The sequence below is a fragment of the Astyanax mexicanus genome, chromosome 5 (genome assembly GCF_023375975.1).
Source record: "Astyanax mexicanus isolate ESR-SI-001 chromosome 5, AstMex3_surface, whole genome shotgun sequence".
In the NCBI taxonomy this organism is placed as follows: Eukaryota; Metazoa; Chordata; class Actinopteri; order Characiformes; family Acestrorhamphidae; genus Astyanax; species Astyanax mexicanus.
Window position 1 is genome coordinate 12,935,507 of NC_064412.1, and position 21,238 is coordinate 12,956,744.

Consider the following 21,238-nt stretch of genomic DNA (forward strand, 5'->3'; position numbering starts at 1 on the left):
TTCTCTCTACACCTTTGATATTCCAATTTGTGAATATTTCCCTGTGTTTTAGTTGGTTTTTAACATAAAAAATGACAACCATGCCTAATGCATCTTATGCACGGCTCTGCCCCTTCAGTGTAGTGTCAAAATGACATTTTTTGTAAAGATTGGTTTTGTGTGTTTTCTGTTCACATGCTCTTGTGGCTTTTATCGAGTTCACATTTGAAAAAGCTGACTGGGAGAGACTTAACTCCAAAGAATAAAGTAAATGGGTTGTTTCTGGTGGATGACATCATTCTGGTCTTTTAATTTCAAACAACAATTAAATTCTAAGTTCAGTTATATTACATTTTTATGATGTTTCTAATAATACTGAATGTAAATGTTAATGTTTATCGTATCATATTGTATATTGCCATTTCTTTGAAACCTATCAAGGTTTTTGTTTGTATTAGCCAGCTCTAGTGTTTAATTTACATATACTTATATGTACATTTACATTTACTTATATTAACCTTTGTTGCTCTTCTGTGAGTTGTTTTTGTTTTGTAAGCATAAATGAGTTGTGGGATCAATTGTTTTAAAGCTGTATAATGATTAATATCTGCAGCAAGTAAGAATATATTCCCTGCATTCAGCCCTGCATAGTAAATGTGCTGCTCTTAGACCTCCAGTGAGGTAATTATTTCGAGACTGTTAAGCTAGAAAGCTAAGATAATTTGAAGGACTATGGCTCTGAAGCCACAGGTGGAGAACATATTTTTGCCTGTTGATTTATTATATTACTACAGAAAGAGGCTACTGTAAAGTTTTGGTCAGCTCCAGGAAGTAGATCTGGACCACGAACGAATAGTTTTAGAGTGAGGTCATTGTTTAAAAGTGTGTGGTTTGTGTGTTTGCAGTGTTGTGTTCCAAACCTTTTGTAACGTATCTGTAGAAAGCCAAAAGTTTCTGATCAGGATTTTTGCTTTTGCTTTGCTGGCCATCAGTTGAGCACGTGTTTAACTCTAAGTGTAACTGAGCCTCTGTGCCCCCACTTGACCGTTTTTTGGAATTCCCCTCTGTGATGGATGACGGCAGCACTTTTAAAACGGGTGTTTACGGTATAAGAGATATACAAGGGGAAAGACAGCTATGGCACAGTTCTTGTAAAGAGTAATATTGCAAAATAGCAATATACATTTGACCTGTTATTGTTAAACGGACTGTATGTAACAATATTCATTAATTCATGCCTAGTTCTCCTCTTTTCCTCTCTTTGCCTCTCTCTAGGTTTCCTGATGTGCGTACGGTGCTGTGAGTGGCATTGCGGCGCCCCACCTCTGGAGTGGTCTGTCGCTGCCATCCGGACCTCGTGATTCCCTCTTCCCTCCCTTCCCCTCCTCTCCTCCTTTCCCCCTGTCCCTCCATCCCTATCCCCCCCTCCCTCCCCCTTTTCCCCCTCCCCCGCGGCGCTGTGCTTGAAGTCATGAGCATAGCAATCGCACTGGGAGTCACCACACCTGAGACACCATACACAGACATGGCCGCCGGATCAGAGTGAGTACTGCAAGTGTGTGTATGCACGCGCATGTGCATGCATGCTTGTGAATGGGAAGAATGCAGAGCTAGAGGTTTACTAGAATATTCGAGGTGGCCTTCAGACAGTATGCATTCATGTTTCTAAAACCTAAAAAGATTAGAGTATTTAGTATTTAATTTGAATATGTATTTAATTTATTTGTAAATGTTTGTCACAGATATATTTTAGATGTCGACCTCATAAAACATTCTGACAATGCTGAATTGAGCAAACAATCAAACAGATAGCCTTGTTGCTCTTCATGAATGCAATGTTAAGGGCATAAAAGATAGATAGGACATCTAGCATACTTTGAAGGATTGGCAAAGACCTTTTGGTCGTGATTGTAAAAGAATTTAATTAATTAATATTAAGAAGTGTGAAATCTAACATTATTGTTTTTTTTTTTTTTTTTTTCAAAAATGGTAGTTTAAAAATGGTGGTCTGTTATTCATTTTAATGAACCAGTTAACATTCTTTATCTGGAGGCACTAAATCCAACAGGGAAGTGTGAACAGTGTAAATTGCTTGACACTATTGTGCTTGTTTTATTATGGAAGATTTTAACCCCCATGTACTTGAGGTTCAGCATAATGTGACTGAAAGTGGACAAACCATCAATAAACCACAGTGCTTTTAAGTCATTCCAACAAAGCCAAAATCAGTAACAGATTTGACCTTTCCTGCAACATAGTGGAGCTAAGTAGCAGCACAAATATGGGGTTGAAACTGTTAAATGTTTTATACAAAATTAAATAGAAGACACAATATATAGACTAGTAAAAATTTGTTTTTTGTTTTTGCAGTTTTGCAGTTTGTTAAAAATAGGGGGGGGAATCTATGTTTAAATAAAACAAAACAAAAAAAATCAGATTTGTAATGTTATGTGAGAGATGGTATGGGATGGTCATACCCTGTAACCTTTGGGGATGCTATATAGCAACGCCATAAAGGGCTGCCAAAAATAGATATCCTGGATTATACTACATTGTCTCAAACATTTTATACAACATTTAATGTACAGATAAATTCATCTTTTGTTTACCTGTTAAACAATAAACTGGTTGGTGGATTGACTATATATGGCACAAAGAAACAAAGATGGTGAAACTGGCCTAGTCTATTGTAGCTTGCAGGGCGTACTGTTGTTAAAAAGGAGAAGAGTTAATGTTTGGTAGGCGTTGGAGGTTACATAAGAGGACCATAACATCCCTTCTTTTAGAACAGTATATGCGTTTTGTTTTTAGAGCTGTACTGCTACCTAGTGGCCAGTTCTGCAAATGTCTTGGGTGAGAAATTGTTCAGAAGATGAATACATTGTATCATGGTATTCTTAATTATATCGGCCTCTGAAAACCTTTTTAGATCATTGGGTCAGTACTGATGTTCTGTTTTTATTTATAGTTTTCTAACTACATTTAGTCACACTCTCTAAAGTCCCTCTTTTGCTCCTCTCAGTCCTGAGTCAGTGGAAGCGAGCCCTGCAGTGAATGAGAAGACATACTCTAACCACAGCTGTGGGAGCGCACAGAATCATGGCTACCGCGGCCTACCTTATGCTGTGAGTATTGCTTCATTCGCATTGTGTGCTGCTTTATCAAAAATTAGATTGGATTGCATGCATTGATATATTTTACAAAAGAAAAATACAGTTTTTATAGTTTATTTTGGCATATTTTAGTGAGATTTACATGGTTTCTGCTGTTACAGTGTAATTTTACTATGTTTTAAAGTAATATATTATTTGCTTTTAATTAATGATAGCTTGTCACTTCTGTATTGTTAATAATTTGCATATTGTGAAATGCATAGATGTTTACGTACTACATTTTAAAGTTGTCTTGCACCAAGCATTTCACAATCATGTTCAATTACCACTCTGCTTAATCCTGCATGATTTTTGAATGCCACGTTTTATTTTCATTCCCACCTCCTCCTTTCTCTTTCCCTGCTTCCTTCTTGACCCCCTCCCTTCCTTTGTCTCTCTCTCTCTCTCGTCCTCTCTCCTCTCTTTCTCTCATGCCTGAACACCATTGTTTGAAGATGCAACAGTCTTCCGTTGTGTGTTGTCAGGATCATAACTATGGAGCGCCGCCCCCTCCTACCCCTCCTGCCTCCCCGCTCTCTCAGACCATCATTCCTCGCCTGGAACTTAACGGTGCCCTGGGCCGTCCCCGACCGCGTTTTCATGACAATGACCCTGACAACTCAGCCGACAGCGAGAGCTCATCTGAGGAGGAAGAGGGTGCCGTTCCGGCAGGCTGGTGCCAGTGCCGCCTCATGTCGGACGGCTACCTCATCAAATGTGAGAGCTGCAGGTAAGGAAGAGCACAGGTCTACAAACTGTACTATTGTGGCATAGCTTTTGGTGACCTCCTGTGTTAATGTTAATTCAGCAATTGTAAACTCTTAGAAGTCGTCATATTTCATAATTTTTGAAGAATAGTTATATAATGTCCTACCAAATTACGTAGTTGCGTCTAAGTTTTCATATCAACATTTTTTGCTGGTAAAAAATGGTTTAAAAAGTTATGGTTCAAATAATGACGTCAAATAATATAAAATAACATCAAATAGTTAAAATGATACATGCACTTCTGCTTACAATTATAAATGGGGTGTTAACAGTAATATATAGTAATGATGAATATAAAAATGTGTAGGATAATAATATTAGTAATTATAATAATAACAGCGAAAAATTACTTTTATGATTATATAAAATGGAAACGTTAATTAAAACATGTAATTGAATATGTCAGTACCATCTTGCAGTGTGTCTGCAACATTTGATTGACTGTTTCACTGTTATGGTGTGTACAGGGGTCTGGATAGGAGGAAAGGGCTGGATGGACAGCGTCGGAAAGCAGACAATGTGTCAGGTATGAGAAACAACAGACACATAAGACACAATCTTGTAAGTTTTGTTGGTTTGTTTGTATGCCCTTCCAATAATGGGTTCTCTGTGTGTTGCGTTGACAGTAGGAGAGAGCAGCGCTACAGAAAGTGGAGATGAGGAGGTGTCTGCTGCCACAGTGTCATACACAGCCACTCAGCACACACCCACCAGCATCACCCTCACCGTCAACCGAGTCAAACGCAGCAAAGCCAAAAAGAGGAAGAAGAGCACTGAGAAATCACGAGCTACCCCTAAAGCAAAAAAGGTCAAGGTAAGCATGCTCACATAAAAGGCACAGATAAAGCCACAAAGCTAAGTGATGTAGGGTCATACTGAGTACTATACAACTGCTTTATCACATCCCATATACTGTACCAATTTTGTTTCAATTTTGTTGCTGATCAAATTTGTTTCAATCTACAGGCCTTTAGAGAAGGTTCCAGAAAATCCTTGAGAATGAAGGTAAGAAACCCTGGAGTCACAGTTCATACCTGTGTTCCTAAGCAGAGAGCACTTATTAGTGACTTTGACTTGTTAGGGCCATTTTAGTTGTTTTTTTTTTTTTTGTTTGTTTTTCTTCTGTCATTGACTTTGTCATTCCTTCAAATGTAACATTGCCAGAATGATCTGATTAATTTTTTCTTTTCACTTTAGAACTCAACGAGCGAGGCAAATGTGTTGGATGAGAACACAGCTGAGGGCTGGGAAACGCGTATCCGTCAGTGGACTGACCAGTACGAGGAGGCCCTGGCCAATCAGTACAGCGCTGATGTTCAAATGCTCCTTCAACTCCACCACTCTGCTAACAAGAACTCGCAGAGCCCATCAGCACTCACCATGGACACCATAAATCGCACAGAGCTGGCCTGCAACAACACCGTGCTCAGCTCTCAGATGCAGGTACAGTGCCGCTTCTGTTGAAAAAGCACGCACAACTTGTTTTATTTTTGGCTCGTGACAGGCTGGGCAGCATAATAAAATGTGTGTCTGTGTAGTTACAGTTGGGTCGTGTAACGCGTGTCCAAAAACACCGGAAGATCCTGCGAGCAGCGCGTGACTTGGAGTTTGACACGCTTATCATTGAGTACAGAGGCAAAGTCATGCTTAAACAGCAGTTCGAAGTCAATGGTCACTTCTTCAAAAAGTAAGTATTTTTGTGTAATGTGTGTGTACAGCAGTATCTGCGATTCACTACTGTATTGTACTGTTATTATATTTCTTATGATAATGTAGTGTTAAACACTGAATTGAAGTAGAATTCATTGGATATATAGTCTATGACTTATCTATGACTTATTTCTATTATGTTAAGACCTATAATGGCTGTTTGCGCTTCTTTTCTTCAGGCCGTACCCATTTGTGCTGTTCTACTCGAAGTTTAATGAGACAGAGATGTGTGTGGATGCTCGGACATTTGGAAATGATGCTCGCTTCATCAGGAGATCCTGTACGCCCAATGCTGAGGTTGGTAGAGAGTGGAGGATTGATCAGTAGATCTGCTCTAGATACAGATGAAAATATGGTTTTGTAATAAGTCACTTAATTTTGGCTTCACCTTGGTGATAAGCTGTATTGGAAAGTTCATGTCATTTTTGTTCTTACCCACACAGGTACGACACATGATTGCAGAGGGTATGATTCATTTGTGTATCTATGCCGTAACACGGATTTCAAAAGACTCTGAGGTTACAATCGGCTTTGACTACGAGTTTAACAGCTGGTCAGTTTAAGCTTTATTTCTGTCATAGCAGTAATTTCTGCAGACATGATTACCTTACTGTGTAAACAACTGTGTTTTGACTGTTCTGTCTTGTTTTCTTTTGCAGTAACTATAAGGTGGACTGTGCATGTCATAAAGGCAATCAGAACTGCCCGGTGCAGAAACATAACCAGAGCCCATCAGAGTCTATGCTGCCTCCAACACAGCACCCACTGCCTACCATGCCAGGGGCAGAGACTCGCAGAAGGCGAGCACGACGGCGAGAATTAGAAGGGAGTGGAGGCTTTGGAGGCGTGTCTGACGATAGCAACCACCTACTTGATGAACATGGGGAGGCACAAGGAGCTAGTGATACAGAGGTGCGTGTATGGCATGGAGCTAACCCAGTGGGTGCTTGCCAGTGCTTTTTCACAGGATTTATATAACCTAAACCAAAACTCAAGTTTGACTGAAAAGAGGAGAGATATGGGACATGAATTCTGGACTGTTCTCATTTTTACAGGTCATTACAGGTATCTCATTGTTGTCAATATGGTGGTTATTCTTATGATTTTGTTCTGCTTCTTTAGGAGGGTCTGATTGATGGAATGAAGCAAGAGGATGGACAAGAGGAGGTAGATGAGAATGGAGCCCTTATATCAAGTAGACGGGTAAGCAGGACTACAGTCAATTTCCCATTTCCTCCAGTCAGTAATGATTGTGAAATATTTAATCTTTCCTTGTAACCCATGTTCTATCTTGTAGTCAAGAGAGGACCGGAAAGCTGAGGCCATCATGCATGTCTTTGAGAATTTGGAGAGGAGGCGGAAGCGTGTTTCTCAGGGCATGGAGCGGGTTGGGTCAGATGACACCAAACTGGAAGGATTGGACCCGGAGGACGGTGGGTCTTCATCTCCCATAGTGGCCAACCCTGTTCTAAACATGGGAGTTTGCACACGGCGGACGTCTTTTGCTCATGTGAGTTCACTGTCTCCATCTCCTCTCTGTTTTTACCATTAATTCATACCTGAGTTTGATCAGTTTACTGCAGCTTCTTTGTCTTATATGTAGTGAAAGCAACATTAGTTGACACTTCTGTGTTACAGCTTCTCCAATAATTAATGAAAACAAAGCACAGTATTTTTTTAAAACAGTTTATGGATTTTATTTAACCAAATAAACATTTATTTTACTATACATTACTCTGAAGCAGCTACCTAAACCGATGGTAAAACCCATATGTATTTAAAAGCACTCCTTTCCCTTGCACTGTTTTTATTTATTTCCCTGTTTCTCTTTTAGGACCCAGCATCAGCAGAGTCAGAAAAGGCCCCTTCTACCCCTCTTGCTGCCCCAAAACCTCCCCCAGCTCGTTCCTCAAAACCGCGGCCCAAGAGCCGCATTTCCCGCTATCGTTCAGGTTCAGCCCAGCGGGCACGGAGGCAGCGGCAGGCTCTGCTGGCTCAGCAGGCAGCAGAGGCAGGGGCAGCTGGAGGAGATGAGGGTGGTAGCGCGGCTGGCCCAGGGGAGCTGGGGCTTGGGGACGGGGCTTTAGGTCCTGGGCAACTGCTGGATGGAGATGGCTGTGGACTAGCTTCTGCTGGACTTGGCAACAAGGCCGGTGTCAGATACCCCAAAACAAAAAAGGTAAGGATTTGTTGTCTCCACTGTCTAGTGGGGGCGTTTTCAGTCTAAGCTAAAATGATGTAAATCAAAACAGCAGTTTTCTGCTCTGTGTCTGCTCGGACACTCTTTTTATTTTCAGCTTTTTGAGGTAAACCAGATATGCTGGTGCAGAGAAAGCAAAATATGGCGCCTATAAAAATGATTTGATAATGATGAGCAGTATTAGTGTGTAGTAATTATAACTGTGTAACAGTTTTGTACTGCTATTGACCTCTGCTCTTTTGTTTTCAGTACCTAGTGACTGAGTGGTTGAATGATAAGCCGCCAGAGCGTGTCGAGGAACCTGTAGAACGGCCACTGCGCATCACAACTGACCCCACCGTGCTGGCCACCACGCTCAATATGCTGCCAGGCCTCTCGCACTCCCCTCTCATCTGCACCGCCCCCAAACACTACATCCGCTTTGGCTCACCCTTTAACCCAGAGAGACGACGCCGGCCACTCACTGTTGACCCTGCATATGGCTCCTGCAAGAAGGTGAGCAAGGGATGACTGACTACTGGTTGTGTTAAGTTTCGTTGTAAAACCTGGGCTATTTTGTTTGTTTTCTGTTTTTTATATTTCCATTTCTTTCTGTTAGTGTATTAAATATTGCATAAATGGGAATGCTCAACATTTGTCATATATATATGTTCTTTTTACTATCTTTGAGTAGAGGTGGATAAAGCAGGCGCAGGATGAGAGCATGTCGTCTCTTTCCATGGAGGATGGAACAGAGTCCAATTCTTCACACCAAAGTAACAGCAGCAGCACCACCTCCCTTACCTCCAGACCTGGTAAAGAAATGGTCATAGTTCATTCACACAAACGATGGTTCCTATTAAGGGTATTTTTATGGCATTCTCTAGTGCCTCTTCTTTCTCTCACTATGTTTTTCTTTGCACAGAGCTGACTGCACCCTTTAAAAAGAGGAAGTCGAAGTATGCCCCAGAGACGGTGGCCCCGCCTTCTGAACTTTTGCTGCGACCTTTGTCTCCCATCACACCGCCACTCCCTTCAGATCCCTCAGTCAGCTCCCTGCACCCACTCCTCACCTCCTGCTCGCTGTATTTAGGGGCTGAGGAGGAGAGGCAGAATGGCGCTATGCTCCCTTACTCCCCACTCCCCTCTCTCCCCGCCAGCCGCTGCAATACACCTCTGCAGTTTGAGGTAAATATGGATATTTATAATATGTTTTCTGACTCTGGTTCAGATAGACTTCTGCGCAATCTGTAGCTTAGTCCACTTCACTGAAATCTGAACTTTACTTGTATTAACTCTAATTTACTCCACATGCGCTCCTCCACAGAACATCTCATCTCCCGAGACGTCTCCTGTACACAGATCAGAGTCTCTTTCACCAGAGGTGAGACATAACTTTGAATTTAGTTTGCTAAAATGTATGTAAAAATATTAAATAATTTCAGTCACAGGTTTCATATAATTAGGTACTTTAATTTTTAGCTTTGTCAGAGTGCTGAAAAGAACTGACTATGTAATAATTATGTGATATCAGCATATAGAAGGGTAGAGTGTATATCTCATTACTGTTGATCAGATTTCTTTGATCCAGTTAGTGTTATATACTAAAGTATAAAGGTTTGTAGTACTATACTGTGTTAATGCACTTAACTACAATTCATAAAAAAAACAGTGTATCTCATGTCTGACAATCTCTTAACTCTCTTTAGCCCTGTTTGCGGCCAGACTTTGATACGCCACGGATCGCTACGTTTCCTGACCTTTCAATGACCTCCAGCCTAGGCAGTCCCACACCTGTGTCTGAAGACTTTCCTCTGGTTCTCTCAGACTCTTTGTGTGTGTCTGGAGGTGTAAACTCCCTCACTCCAGGCCCGATTTCCAACACCAGTGATGCTTCCTTGGGTTCACGTTCGAATGAGGCTCAGGCCCGAGAGCAGGTCTTTAGGACAGAGTTTAACCTCATCTACACCTGCTCTCCCCTCAACGCCAACCTGTCCACTGGCCCTGTCACTGACCGGCGCCACTCACAGTCAGAGGGCAGCTTTTCTCCTGCTGAGTCCTACTTCAGTGCTGTGAGTGGCCAGGCTCTGCACGCAGAGACCGGCTCGGGTTCTCTCTCGCCCTTCCCAGAGCCTTACTTCGGGGGCAGCTACCCAGAAAGTGGAACACCACCTCATACCAGCAACCCACCACAGAAGAAAAAGGCAAGTACACACCCCTCCGGATGTCAACAATATGCACCTTTCTTTCTATTTTTAAATAAGCAGCTTTGATTATAAATCTGATTTACATGGTTTCTGCTTTAGTCTCACAGCTAATCACCATTTTCTTTAACAAGATACATTTTCTGTCTGTTACTCCATTATATTTATGTTTAAGCTATAAGGCTAATCTAGGTAGCAAATGCTGGAAGCTAACAAACTATGGAAGCAAATCAGACACGTTTTAGTTTTATTTTAAAGATTTATATTTGCGTTAATTGTTTGATTTTGTCTTCTTGAGCTGGTTACTTGCAGAAAAATGTAAAGCCAGTTAACATTATCTTACCAGTTACACACCTTATGGCAGAGGTTCTTAAAACTACATTCTATAATATTTAAAATAAAATTCCTGGCATACAAAAAGGTCAAAGCAATGCCTTTCTCTATTGAGCTTTAAAGTCTGCAGGCTTAACTGGGCTCCTTGGACATTACTGTAAAGGGAAGAGAGAGAAAGCTCATTTACAGTGAGAGCTTATTATTCCTTGCTAATGAGGAGTGATAAAGAGTATGAAAAGCAGACTTTGGGCTGTTCTGTAATTTTTAGAATTTCCTTCGACAGACCTGGCACAATTCCACAGTTAAACCTTATCCGATAAAATAACTGAAATCCATAATGACTGGTTTTGTCTTCCATCAGTTTATACATTTAATTGAATGTGAAAGAAAGTGCATTCGTGATTGTAGGTTAATACAGCAATTTGATAGAACAAGTTATTGCCGATCATGACATTTCAATATCTAAAAACTAGGTGTCTAAATAAACACTAAAGAATGATATTTTATAAAATGTGGATTCTTGCATAATATTACATCTCTCATGTTTACTTAATTTCTCTTTGTATATAAAGCCAAATCGGGGTGAAAGGTTCCTGCCTATGGTTTGTTCTTTCCCCACTTTCCTCTTTTTCCTGTTCCCTCATACCTCATGCATTCCTCAAACAGTTTTCCCCTGAAAATTTTGCAAAGTCTTCTCTTTTCCACTTTTTTTCAAGGCAGAGGGCCATTGGAAGTGGCGTTAGTCAGCTGTCAGGCTTGCCTGGTTACCAGGCACTAACTGTAAGGGGCGAATTCAAGCCAGGGCAGAATATGGTGAATATTACATACATGGCCTCCATCTAGAAGTGTGCATGTGGATATTGTTTTGCATTAGCATACAATGCGCCTCTGTCCCCTATACTGCCCCAAATCCCTTTAACATGCATAAAACCATTGTGTACTGTTTCTTTCACAGACATACACATGTGCATCATTCATGTGTTAAAATTGACATGACCTGCGCTGTTGGTACCTTTGGTACATTTTTAATGAATTGATGATTGTTTTTATGAAGGTCTATTTGATGTATTTAAATCAAATGTACTAAGATGTTTGCCTTGTGGAACTTTGACAGTCTGTGTGTGTGTGTGTGTGTTTGTAAGCTTGGATGAGGGTACATTGTAATGGGTTGAAAAACTAAACAAAAAAATGTAGAAAAGTTTCTCATCATGACAGCTTCATCTAACAGTGGTGCAATATTTGATGTACATGTAGTCGGTAAACAGATGGTGGTGTTTGGTTAAACTGAACCGGTGATGGTTACCTCTGCATGCTGTACCACTCTCATTTTCATTGAACCAATGGATGGTGATATGTTACATCCTGGATATTGTCTAAAATGTATTGTTGTGCATGTGGTTATGCGTTGAAGCGTGCTGTGCAGCTCTACAACACCGGTCTCAATGTCAAATTTTCACATGTGTATTTCCACTCTCTCCCTCTCCAGGTCTCTTTACTGGAGTACAGAAAGAGGAAGCAGGGGACACGGGACCACGACCCTGGAGGCATAATGGGTACCCCCACTCGTCCTAGCTCTCTCTGCACCAGTGCAGAATCCCCATGTGGGCCTCGCTCACTCCTGCAGCCCATTGCCTCCCCACACAGTTCCTTCTCCTCTCCCGCCCACCAGGCCTTCCCACAGATAGAGGAGGTTAGTCCTCCGGACCTCAGCTCCAGCATGGCAAACCACTCTCAACACCCCGGCCCCCGCGCTCCAGAATCCAGCCAGTGGTGAGTAGTGAATATGAAGAATATGTGCACATGATCAAATAAGAATATGCACATGAAATTTGAATAGAGATTAATGTGTTCTGCTTTTGTTTCAGGATGGTGCCAACATCTGTAGAGAGATTAAGAGAGGGGCAGGGAGTTTTAGAGCGTGTTTTGAGAGGCAACATGAAAATGGATCGAGTTCTTAAAAGGCCTGAGGGTGGTGTGAGTGAGCACAGCAGTGGCAGAGACAAGGATACAGGTACGACATGGCTACGTTTAACTTTTTTTTTCTGTTATGTGTTGATATGCATCAATATGTACTCCACAGAAAATAGACATGTCCTGCACATCTTACTGCCTGAAATCTGAATTTGGATTAATTTTGCAGTTTTAGTTTACGAACAGTTACATTGTTAACTGCAGGGAATGAAAAAATATCCCAGATTTGAAAGCAACACTTAATATTATTTAAAGGCTGGAATCTTACTGTTTTAGGGGCTGGTACCTTTATGTTAGTAGACAAAAAATACTCAGTAGTGAATTTTAAAATCATTTTGTTATTATAAAATAGAGTTCCTGATAGTTGACCTAGTTAACAGAAACACTGCATCAGAAGCTGGCCTTTCATATGTTATGTACGTAACAGTGCATCTTTCGCAACAACTCTCAATAAGAATGTTTCAGAGGAGCAATGTGGGGAAACAGTTACAGTTACAGTTTTTAGTGATTCATGATATTCTACTAATGTCAGCCTGATACCATCAGTAATCAAAGGTAATCTCTTTGTACTTGTCATTATTTTAATTGAGATATTGTTTGTGTGTGTGGTCATAGATGGAGTGGAAGGGGATAGGTATGATTTCCAGAGTTCATCTTTGGCTTCCCCCCTGAGGAGTCCCCAGAGGTACAGCCCGTCTGTCCATCCGCATCAGGTAAAATTACATGACTCAGAATATTTAGCTTGAGGCATCAACCTGGTTGTGAAGTACCTATGGGGCCTGTGTTGAATGAATGTTTTTCTGCTCCAACACATCTACTCCAATTAAAAAGATATATAAGAAATAAGAAATAAACCTTTTATTGCATTGAGTCTGTTTGACCAGAGAAATAGTTAAAGAGTTGTTGGTGTTTCTAATTTAAATGTGAAATATTTTTTACTGTGTACACTTTGTCTAGGGCTTTTTAGTACTAATGGCAAAACAAAATTGCTTTATTTTCTTTATATGCATTAGCATGATTCCTAACTGCATATTGTTGCAACAAATCAAAAATCCTGTTTTAGGATGTAAATGGAAACAAAACAGCCAAAATAGGTTTTAAATATGCTTTTAATTAATGCCTTTTTACATTTTTAAAATGTAAGGGACAGTGTAATAATGTCATACAGTGTTAAAAAACAGGAATTTTTATGTTTTTATTGAAGAAAATGAGAATAGTGAAAATGGAAAATACATTCATTTAAAGGAGATGTTTATGACACTGCACATGCTGTGATGTAAGTATTGCACCAGTGCACTGACATTAACATTGGGTCATGGTATTTTTCAGGTGCCGCCTCAATTGTCGGAATCCCATCAACATCTAGAAAGCCCCGCCTACCACCAGCAGAGCTCCTCCTCTTCTCCCTTCTGTCCTGCCTTCAGCACCTCCTCTTCACCCTCCTCTTCCTCAGTAGTTCAGGGCTACCATCAGTCACGACTGGGCACGCCCACTTCTCTACCCCAGGATGCACTCTCCTCATCAGCTCCCTCTTCTTCTTCAGTAGACTCCAGACAGACAGCCCTGCACCACCACAGCAGCAGTGGAGGAAGTGCGATGGACGTGGCGCATCTTTACCCTGGCAGCCATCTCAAAGCCAGCCTGTTGAACAGCACTCTGTCAGGGTCTGTTAGCCTGTCCTCCAGAGGCCAGGGGCACCCCAAAACAGACAGCAGCGCTGCCCTTTGCAGCCAGCCTTCACATGGATCCAGACTAGCCCAGCCTGCGACAGTGCGAAGCCTAAAACCAGGCAGCCCGGGGCAGGCAGTGCTGCAGGCCAGCTCCAGGCTTCTCTCGGCCTCTGGCACGCAGCATTACCCGCAGCGACATTTACAGCAGCCCCCTATGCAGGGATCAGGGGTACGGACACAATCCGGGACCTACTAGGACCCTAAGCATGTTTGTGTGAGTGTGTGAATGGGTAAGACTGTGTTTGTGTGTGTGTGTCTGTCACCATCCCCACCTCCAAACCTGTGGAAGACTCTGGGTTAGGGCAAGGGATTTGATGTACAGACCTGAGGAGGACGGACTCCACCTCTTATAACGATCATTTTCTATTCTTACTTTCTCTTTTCCTTTTTTTTCTGTTTTCTTTTTTCTCTTTCACCAAAAAAACTGCATTTCTGCATTGTTCATGTAGTCTAATGTGGACGTCACTATGATCTTGGAATCAGTGGAAATTAAACAGCACCTAGAAATCTGTGAGGAATCCAGATTAAAATCATGTAATTTTAAAATTGATCCAGGTTCTTTTAAGACATGTAAAGTTGAAAAAAATGTGTAGATTGATTCAGACACCTGAACGCTGAAGTAATTCTAAAAAAAAAGCCCGGCTAATGATTTACAACCAAATTGTATCCTCTTAGATCAGCTAGAGCTTTTGGTGCTTTTCAGTTTGCTCTTTCAGTCCGATCTGTCCACTGGACTATCCACAGATTTTTTTTTTTTTTAATTATTAATATTATTATTATTTTTTTTCCCCCTTTTAAGAGAAGAGTTCGTTAGTTTCATCCGTTAGAGCTTTTTTGGAAAAATCCATTTACTCAGCGCCCGTTCCTCTTAATCATTCCATTCAAATAAAGTCAGTCAACTTGTCAATCGCTAGTTTTCTAGGAGACACAAGTGGGTCAGATTGGCCCTTTGCAGTTTTCGTTTGTAGTCTCTTTAAATAAATCTTCTGGTTTTTGTTTAGTTTTTGTTGGTGGTCTCTCCACATCTGTAGACTCACTCTGTAATACTTGACAACCACAGATCTTATGGTGCTGCAGTTAGCTCAGTTTTTTGTTTGAACTGATTTTAGGGTTGTTTGAAACCCGGTGTCATGTTTTCCCACTATCAGCCTGTTCTAAGATATGGTTGTCATATGGGACTGGTTTTATTTTCATTTTGTTTGAAATGGGGTTATAGTAATTGTTGTGAAAACCTTGGTGACTAGGAATGCACAGGACTGTTTTGAAACGTAAGCTGCAGAAATATTGTTTTTACTCCGTTATAGGATTTGTTCCCCAAACAGTTTTTGAATCCTGCAGGATTTTTTTATTTTGATATTGTTGAGAATTTATTTTTCTCTCCCTTTGACCAATCCTTGCATTCCGCACGCCACTGAAGGGAAGGCGAGAGGAAACGTGGCTGAATGGTTTGATTAGGAGAAAAAACAAAATCGAAAAGATAGCTGCTGGGGTCTCATACTAAGTATTTTTTAATGCAAAGTGCTGCTTTCAGAAGTGTCTGTTTTCTGACAGAATGCTGTACTTTTGTCTGTTGTCCGATATTCGTCACACAGTGATGTCACAAAGTTGTGCCATGGTGACCAGCGGAGTGGACCTGAATATCACACGAAAATGTAACAGAAATGTCTGTTGCATTTTGGGAACTGTAGTATTTGTCTTGGTTGTCTGTTGGGTGGACCTGAGACGGACTAAATCTGCAGTTTCCTGGAAATAAACAAAAAGGGTTTTTGTTTGTTTATATATATTTTTTCTTCTTTGGTCACAGGACCTTGCAGAGATGGGGGTGCAGGCAGGTTCATTTTATCACCTTCTAGGACACATTTTGACCTTTTTCTGTCAAAGAGTTCCCCTTCGCCATTTATGAAAAGACACGAGGGTACTCACTGATTAACATGAATGTTTGTCTTTCACAGAAGACTTCAGAGGAAAAAAAAACTACATGACCCGAAATTTACCAGCACCTTAATTACAGAAGAAAAAATGTTAACAACCAAGAAAATTCATTTATGTATGATCATGTGTACTTGCATAAAAAAATGTGTTATATACTGTTCCAAAAAATATATAGTACACTAAATTTGCCGCATGATATTTCCTTTTTGGGTTTGTGTTAACAGTTGAAAGTGTGCAGTTGGTTCTGGGATTAAAGGTTTATTCTTCATTTCCAGGTCTCCAGGGGGGGAAACTGGACACTTTAAAAGAAAAAAGTTTAAAATATTATCTCTGTTTTGTTGTATTTTATTTTTTACACAAAGCAGTTTGGACCCCTCCTCCTCTTCTAAAAGACAGAAAGCGGAAAGATGTAATGCATTTTGATAATAAAATACTCATGACAATGTATTTTGAAAATGGCCATAGTTTTAATGAAACGTACACAGAGGATAAAATAACGGGACAGTCGTGTGCTGGTGTTTAAAGAAAACTGAATGCACTGGTGTTAAAGAGGCTACACGTAAGCTTAAAATTGTAAAACCATAAACATTTATAGAGGTTATTCATAGTGGTTTATAATAGTTTAATAAATTTTATATTACATTAATATTGGAGGGGTGCATGCATGGTATTGTTAGGTAAAATAGGACTTTGGTAAAGTTTACAATTACATACTTTACAACCCATGAAACCGCAGAATTAAGTTTCCTGATTGTTTTGTTTAAAGTATGACTATATATAACTTTGCAGTGCTTGATTTTAGTCATCAGCTAAATGAAACGAGTTTCAAATTCCCTTTTAAGATTGACATTTTGTCCAATGGAATCATTATCCACAGTTTCCTGCCAGTCCACTGATCAGTTTAAAGGCTGTTCACATTACTCTTATTTTGAGAAATATGGACTGGAGTTTTAAAATGGTAAAATCTTATGTATAGCATCTTTAAAGTTACTGTAGAAGAAAATAATTTCCAGAAACTCATCGCTGTTTCTTTTTCACGCTGTATGAGGGAAGGAATCACCAGATCCTGCTGTAGGCACGGCACTCCACTGCTGGGTTATCCCGGTATACCACCCTGAAGCCACACGCTGTAAGCACACGTTGGCACTTCTTTGGCCAGGAGGTTGGAGTTGTGGGCCTGGGAAATGCAGCATAGAGAAAACTGAGATATTTTAATTGAAAATAAGTTACAGTTTATCTAGTAACTTGCATTTATCTATTAACTAATTTTTGCTCAATGGAGAATTGCTGGCTTAGGCTCTCATTTAAAGCTAAAGTAAATAAGAAGAATGGTACTTCTTGTGCTTATTGTGTTCATTATGGCGTTACTCACGGAAAGCAGACGTAGCCGTCGCTGTAGCAGTAGCACTTATCACATCCTCTGAAAAAGGTCTGTCCTGCTTCAAACAGCTCGTTGTTATACCTGCACAAGCCTGGGTGAGTGTAGGAAAAATGAAACGAATTGATGCTTTTTATTTATTTATTTATTTTTTTACAACTCCAGCACTGCGGCAGCTCGACCACCAGGTGGTGCTGTTACCTCATTTAAGAAGCAGGGCTGCCAGAAGCTCTGCATTATAATGCGCTGGAGCTGCTGTGCTTAGTGTGCTGCAATGAGGCAGATGCTTTAATCATTTTTCGTGCTGAGGTTTCAGTCCTGTGTTTAATGTGCACAAGTGCAGAGTTACTCAAAATATCAGGACAGCTGTTTTAAATAGAGTGACTGCAGTCTGCTCCACTACAGAGCAAATTTACACTCTCTTCCCCTCCAGTCTAATGAATCACCCGAGACGTGTTTAGTGTCTGAAAGTGTGTAATTTGACCGAAGAGAATGTAACTAATAAGTAATAGATAATAAATAAGCTTTTACTACAGCTAGCACTGTGTAAAATGCTTGTCTGCCTAAATCTGCACACTTCCCACATATTGTGAAGTGCTCTCAGATGTACAGTACCAGTCAAAAGTTTGTACACACCATAAATTCAAAGTTTTTTCATAGTTTAAAAATGTTCTGCATTGTAGATTAATACTTAAGTCATCCAAACCATAAAGAAACATGGAATTATTTTGCAAACTAAAAAGTCTTAAACACACCAGAATATGTTTTATATTTTAGATTATTCAACCTTATTCTTAGATTAACAGTTTTGCACATCTTGGCCTTTTTTCAGTCAGTTTTATGAGTTAGAGCAGGAGTGTCCAAACTACGGCCTGCGGTCCATTTGCGGCCCGTTTCCTTTTTTGGAGCGGCCCGCGAGGTATTTTAGAAGTGGAATGAAAGTTGGCCTGCTGTTAAGCAGGTTTTTATAATGTGAGATTCAAAGTTTGAACGCTAGGTGTCAGAAACGGGCCAAAGAGTCTAAAAGCGGAGAGAGTGCGCATTTCTAGCGCAGAAAAACGGGCCAAAGAGTCTAAAAGTTGCCGTAATTAAGGAGTTTAATATTAAGAGACATCATGAAATGAAACATCAATTTGAAAAATCTTAGTTTACACAACACTATCAAAGATAAAGATAGTAAGTCAAGTAAAATGGTGTTTAAATGAAAGTAATCAGGAAAATGTATTATTTAAAGTGGTATATTTCATTATTTGTTTTATTACAGAGTGTGGCCCGTGACTTCAAATATATTTCTCCTTCTGGCCCCCAACAAAAAAATGTTTGGACACCCCTGAGTTAGTCACCTGGAATTCAGGCTTTCAGTTAACAGCTGTGCTGAATTGGTCAAGAGTTAGAAGAGGTGAAGAGGTAGAGTTGGTATACAGTGAATTGTTCTATTTGTGTAATGTTCTAATTCATTTTATGCAAAGAACTACTCAACAACAAAAAAAAAAAACATACTTTAAGAAATAAAGGTCAGCCAGTCCGGAAAAGTGCAGTCGCAAAGACCATAAAAAAAAATGAAACTGGCTCTCATCATGACCACCACAGGAAAGGATAAGCAAGAGTTGCACAGGATTAGTTCCTCAGAGTTACTAGTTTCAGAAACCACAAGTTAACAGTAGCTCTGATAAGAGCTCAGAGTATTTTGGTTTGTTTAACACTTTTTTAAGTTACTACATGATTCCTTATGTGATCCTTCATAGTCTTGATGCCTTCATAATTTATTTACAATGCAGGAAAATAAAAAATACATTGAATGAGAAGGTGTGTTCAAATTTTGACTGGTGCTGTTTTTCCTAAAACTGTCCCAATAGTAGATAAATGCATTGTTAGAAACCATAAGAAAGATTCAAATAATGTAACCTTCTCTGGATCATGTTGTGTGAAGTTTGCTCCTTTTAGTTTTTTCTTAGCTGGTTAAACATGAAAATGTCACCCCCACTAATATAAAACATCTGTAAATTTATTTTTCACTTAAAACTTAAAACTAGCAATGCACGGAGATGAGAATTTCAGTTTACGAAAAGAAATATGCTGTCTGTCATGCAAAAATAAGCTAAATAAAAAAATGCCAGTTTTACATAAGAAGAGAGAAATCTTCTAAACTTTAAACTTTCACTTGTCTTTAATCCACATATTTATGGAGTTTTTCTATTAGTCTTTTTAACATTACAGTTTGAACCAATATAAAGCATGGTCAGATTTAATGTGAAAAAGTGAGAAACATTGAGAAGAGAGATAGAGCTCTTCTTTTTTTGTTCTAAAGCTTTTTGTCATATTTTGTCCTAAATACTAACACACAAACATGCACTACAGGACCAAATGTTTGTGGACCCCTTTCCTAATTCATTAATTCAGCTACTTTAAATTGCACTCACTGCTGACACACACACACACAAACAGCTTGTCCAAAGTTCCTGTAGAGAAGTACTGAAAAAAGTACTGCTCTCTAGAAAGTTGTGGAAACTTGACATAAATACATAATCAAATCTAGTCATCTCTCTGATGCTGATATTCTATTGATTAATAAATATCTATCAAAGATAATATGATTCCAATCACTGTCAGATATTGAAATAATTATTTTTGATTACTTTGCAGGGACACTGGCCTCAGCTCCAGTTCAAAAAGAGGACTGAAGGACAAAACATGTGTTTTATATATTGGTTATCTAAATATATTTAGGGAAAGGTGACGATTTTTGGTCAAATAAGCTTTACCAATCCCTTTAAGCCCATCATGATCATACTGTACCTGTGTGACGGTAAATGGCAGCCTGCGCGCCTCTGCAGTTCCACGTAAGACTGATGTCCAAGCAGACGATCAATGAAAGCACTTTTATGATGCACAGGCTTTTCTCTGTGGTCATCCTGCAGCTAACTCACTCTTAGTAGAGAGGAAAGCTGAGCACTGATCAGCACTGAGCTGATCCAACAGACCGATAGTCTCTCTCACAACTACACTGAGTTAAAAGATAACAGGTTTCTCTGGAGTCTTCAGCGGGTGTAATGCGAGGAGGTTTCTGAGGTGGTCGAGCAGGTTGCTGTGCTGGCCTGATGTCGGGGCAGCAGGTGAGCAGGTTGTTCTCAGGGACGATGTTGGTGCTGGAGGAGCCGGAAGCTGAAGCCGAAGCTGAAGCACGAGACAGCTTTCTCAGTGTTAGCAGATGGCGAGTGCTGGACCTGTCAGTATGGGCAAATCTTTCTCGCCTCTCTTTTTCCTCTCGCTCTCTCTCTCTCTCTCTCTAACTGCTCCCACACTCTGCTCTGGTTCTGCCACTACAGATGGGCTTTTATAAGCTCAGCAACAGCTGCACTGAGAGCAAAGAAAGAGAAGATGTCGGCAAAAAAAAACATCCCAGTTCCTTTGCACCTTACTTGTTTGCTATATTCGATTTTTTTTTCCTCAGTTGCTCTCTTTTTTTATTTGCTTTTTTCCAAGCGGCCCTTTGGTCTTGCTCATCTTTCGTCTCCTGGCTGGCTCGCCCATACCTGTGTCTGAGCGTTTGCTTTGGTCTGGTCTCGGTTTTTGCTTTTATGGTATGACCACAGCTTTTGGTTTTTGGACGAATGAAAAGTTCTATTAAATATTTTGCCGGCCCTCCCTCTCTAGAGGTCAAGGCATGTGAAAATCATGCTGTTGGAATGCACTATTGGAGTCTCAGGTGGTGTGGTAAAATGCCATGGTGTTCCAGTATGTTCTGTGATGGTCTCTGAGTTTTGTGATGTTAGTTCAACTATTTGGTGATATTTAAACCGACAGCCCACATCAAAGCACAAACCATCCGCCAAACGCAGACCCAGCCTGGAGGTCGGTGATGTCTTGGAGAGATTGATGGAAGGACAGGCGAAAAGTTATGC

General features: G+C 40.3%; 2 protein-coding genes across 10 annotated transcripts in view; one reads left to right on the plus strand and one right to left on the minus strand.

Annotated features, from left to right (window-relative positions):
* Positions 1–16,405, plus strand: part of setd5 (SET domain containing 5) — a 30,108-nt gene extending 13,703 nt beyond the window's left edge. Inside the window, exons 2-25 of one of the 6 annotated variants that reach the window (XM_015606905.3) lie at positions 1,255–1,521; positions 3,002–3,104; positions 3,587–3,861; positions 4,367–4,425; positions 4,529–4,713; positions 4,866–4,904; positions 5,097–5,342; positions 5,438–5,586; positions 5,789–5,906; positions 6,053–6,162; positions 6,269–6,521; positions 6,732–6,812; positions 6,907–7,119; positions 7,444–7,788; positions 8,059–8,304; positions 8,483–8,603; positions 8,714–8,976; positions 9,116–9,172; positions 9,498–9,992; positions 11,046–11,138; positions 11,812–12,095; positions 12,191–12,336; positions 12,912–13,009; positions 13,626–16,405. In XM_015606905.3, the coding sequence (XP_015462391.3) occupies positions 1,451–1,521; positions 3,002–3,104; positions 3,587–3,861; positions 4,367–4,425; positions 4,529–4,713; positions 4,866–4,904; positions 5,097–5,342; positions 5,438–5,586; positions 5,789–5,906; positions 6,053–6,162; positions 6,269–6,521; positions 6,732–6,812; positions 6,907–7,119; positions 7,444–7,788; positions 8,059–8,304; positions 8,483–8,603; positions 8,714–8,976; positions 9,116–9,172; positions 9,498–9,992; positions 11,046–11,138; positions 11,812–12,095; positions 12,191–12,336; positions 12,912–13,009; positions 13,626–14,222 (4,647 nt within the window). In that variant the 5' untranslated portion in view covers positions 1,255–1,450 and the 3' untranslated portion in view covers positions 14,223–16,405. Of the gene's footprint in view, positions 1–1,254; positions 1,522–3,001; positions 3,105–3,586; positions 3,862–4,366; positions 4,426–4,525; positions 4,714–4,865; positions 4,905–5,096; positions 5,343–5,437; positions 5,587–5,788; positions 5,907–6,052; positions 6,163–6,268; positions 6,522–6,731; positions 6,813–6,906; positions 7,120–7,443; positions 7,789–8,058; positions 8,305–8,482; positions 8,604–8,713; positions 8,977–9,115; positions 9,173–9,497; positions 9,993–11,045; positions 11,139–11,811; positions 12,096–12,190; positions 12,337–12,911; positions 13,010–13,625 lie in introns of all 6 variants that reach the window. The other 5 variants (XM_049479580.1, XM_015606904.3, XM_015606907.3 and 2 more) reach the window with 5 other exon arrangements.
* Positions 1–21,238, minus strand: part of lhfpl4a (LHFPL tetraspan subfamily member 4a) — a 168,200-nt gene that overhangs the window by 85,222 nt on the left and 61,740 nt on the right. The gene's annotated exons all lie outside the window — the stretch shown is intronic.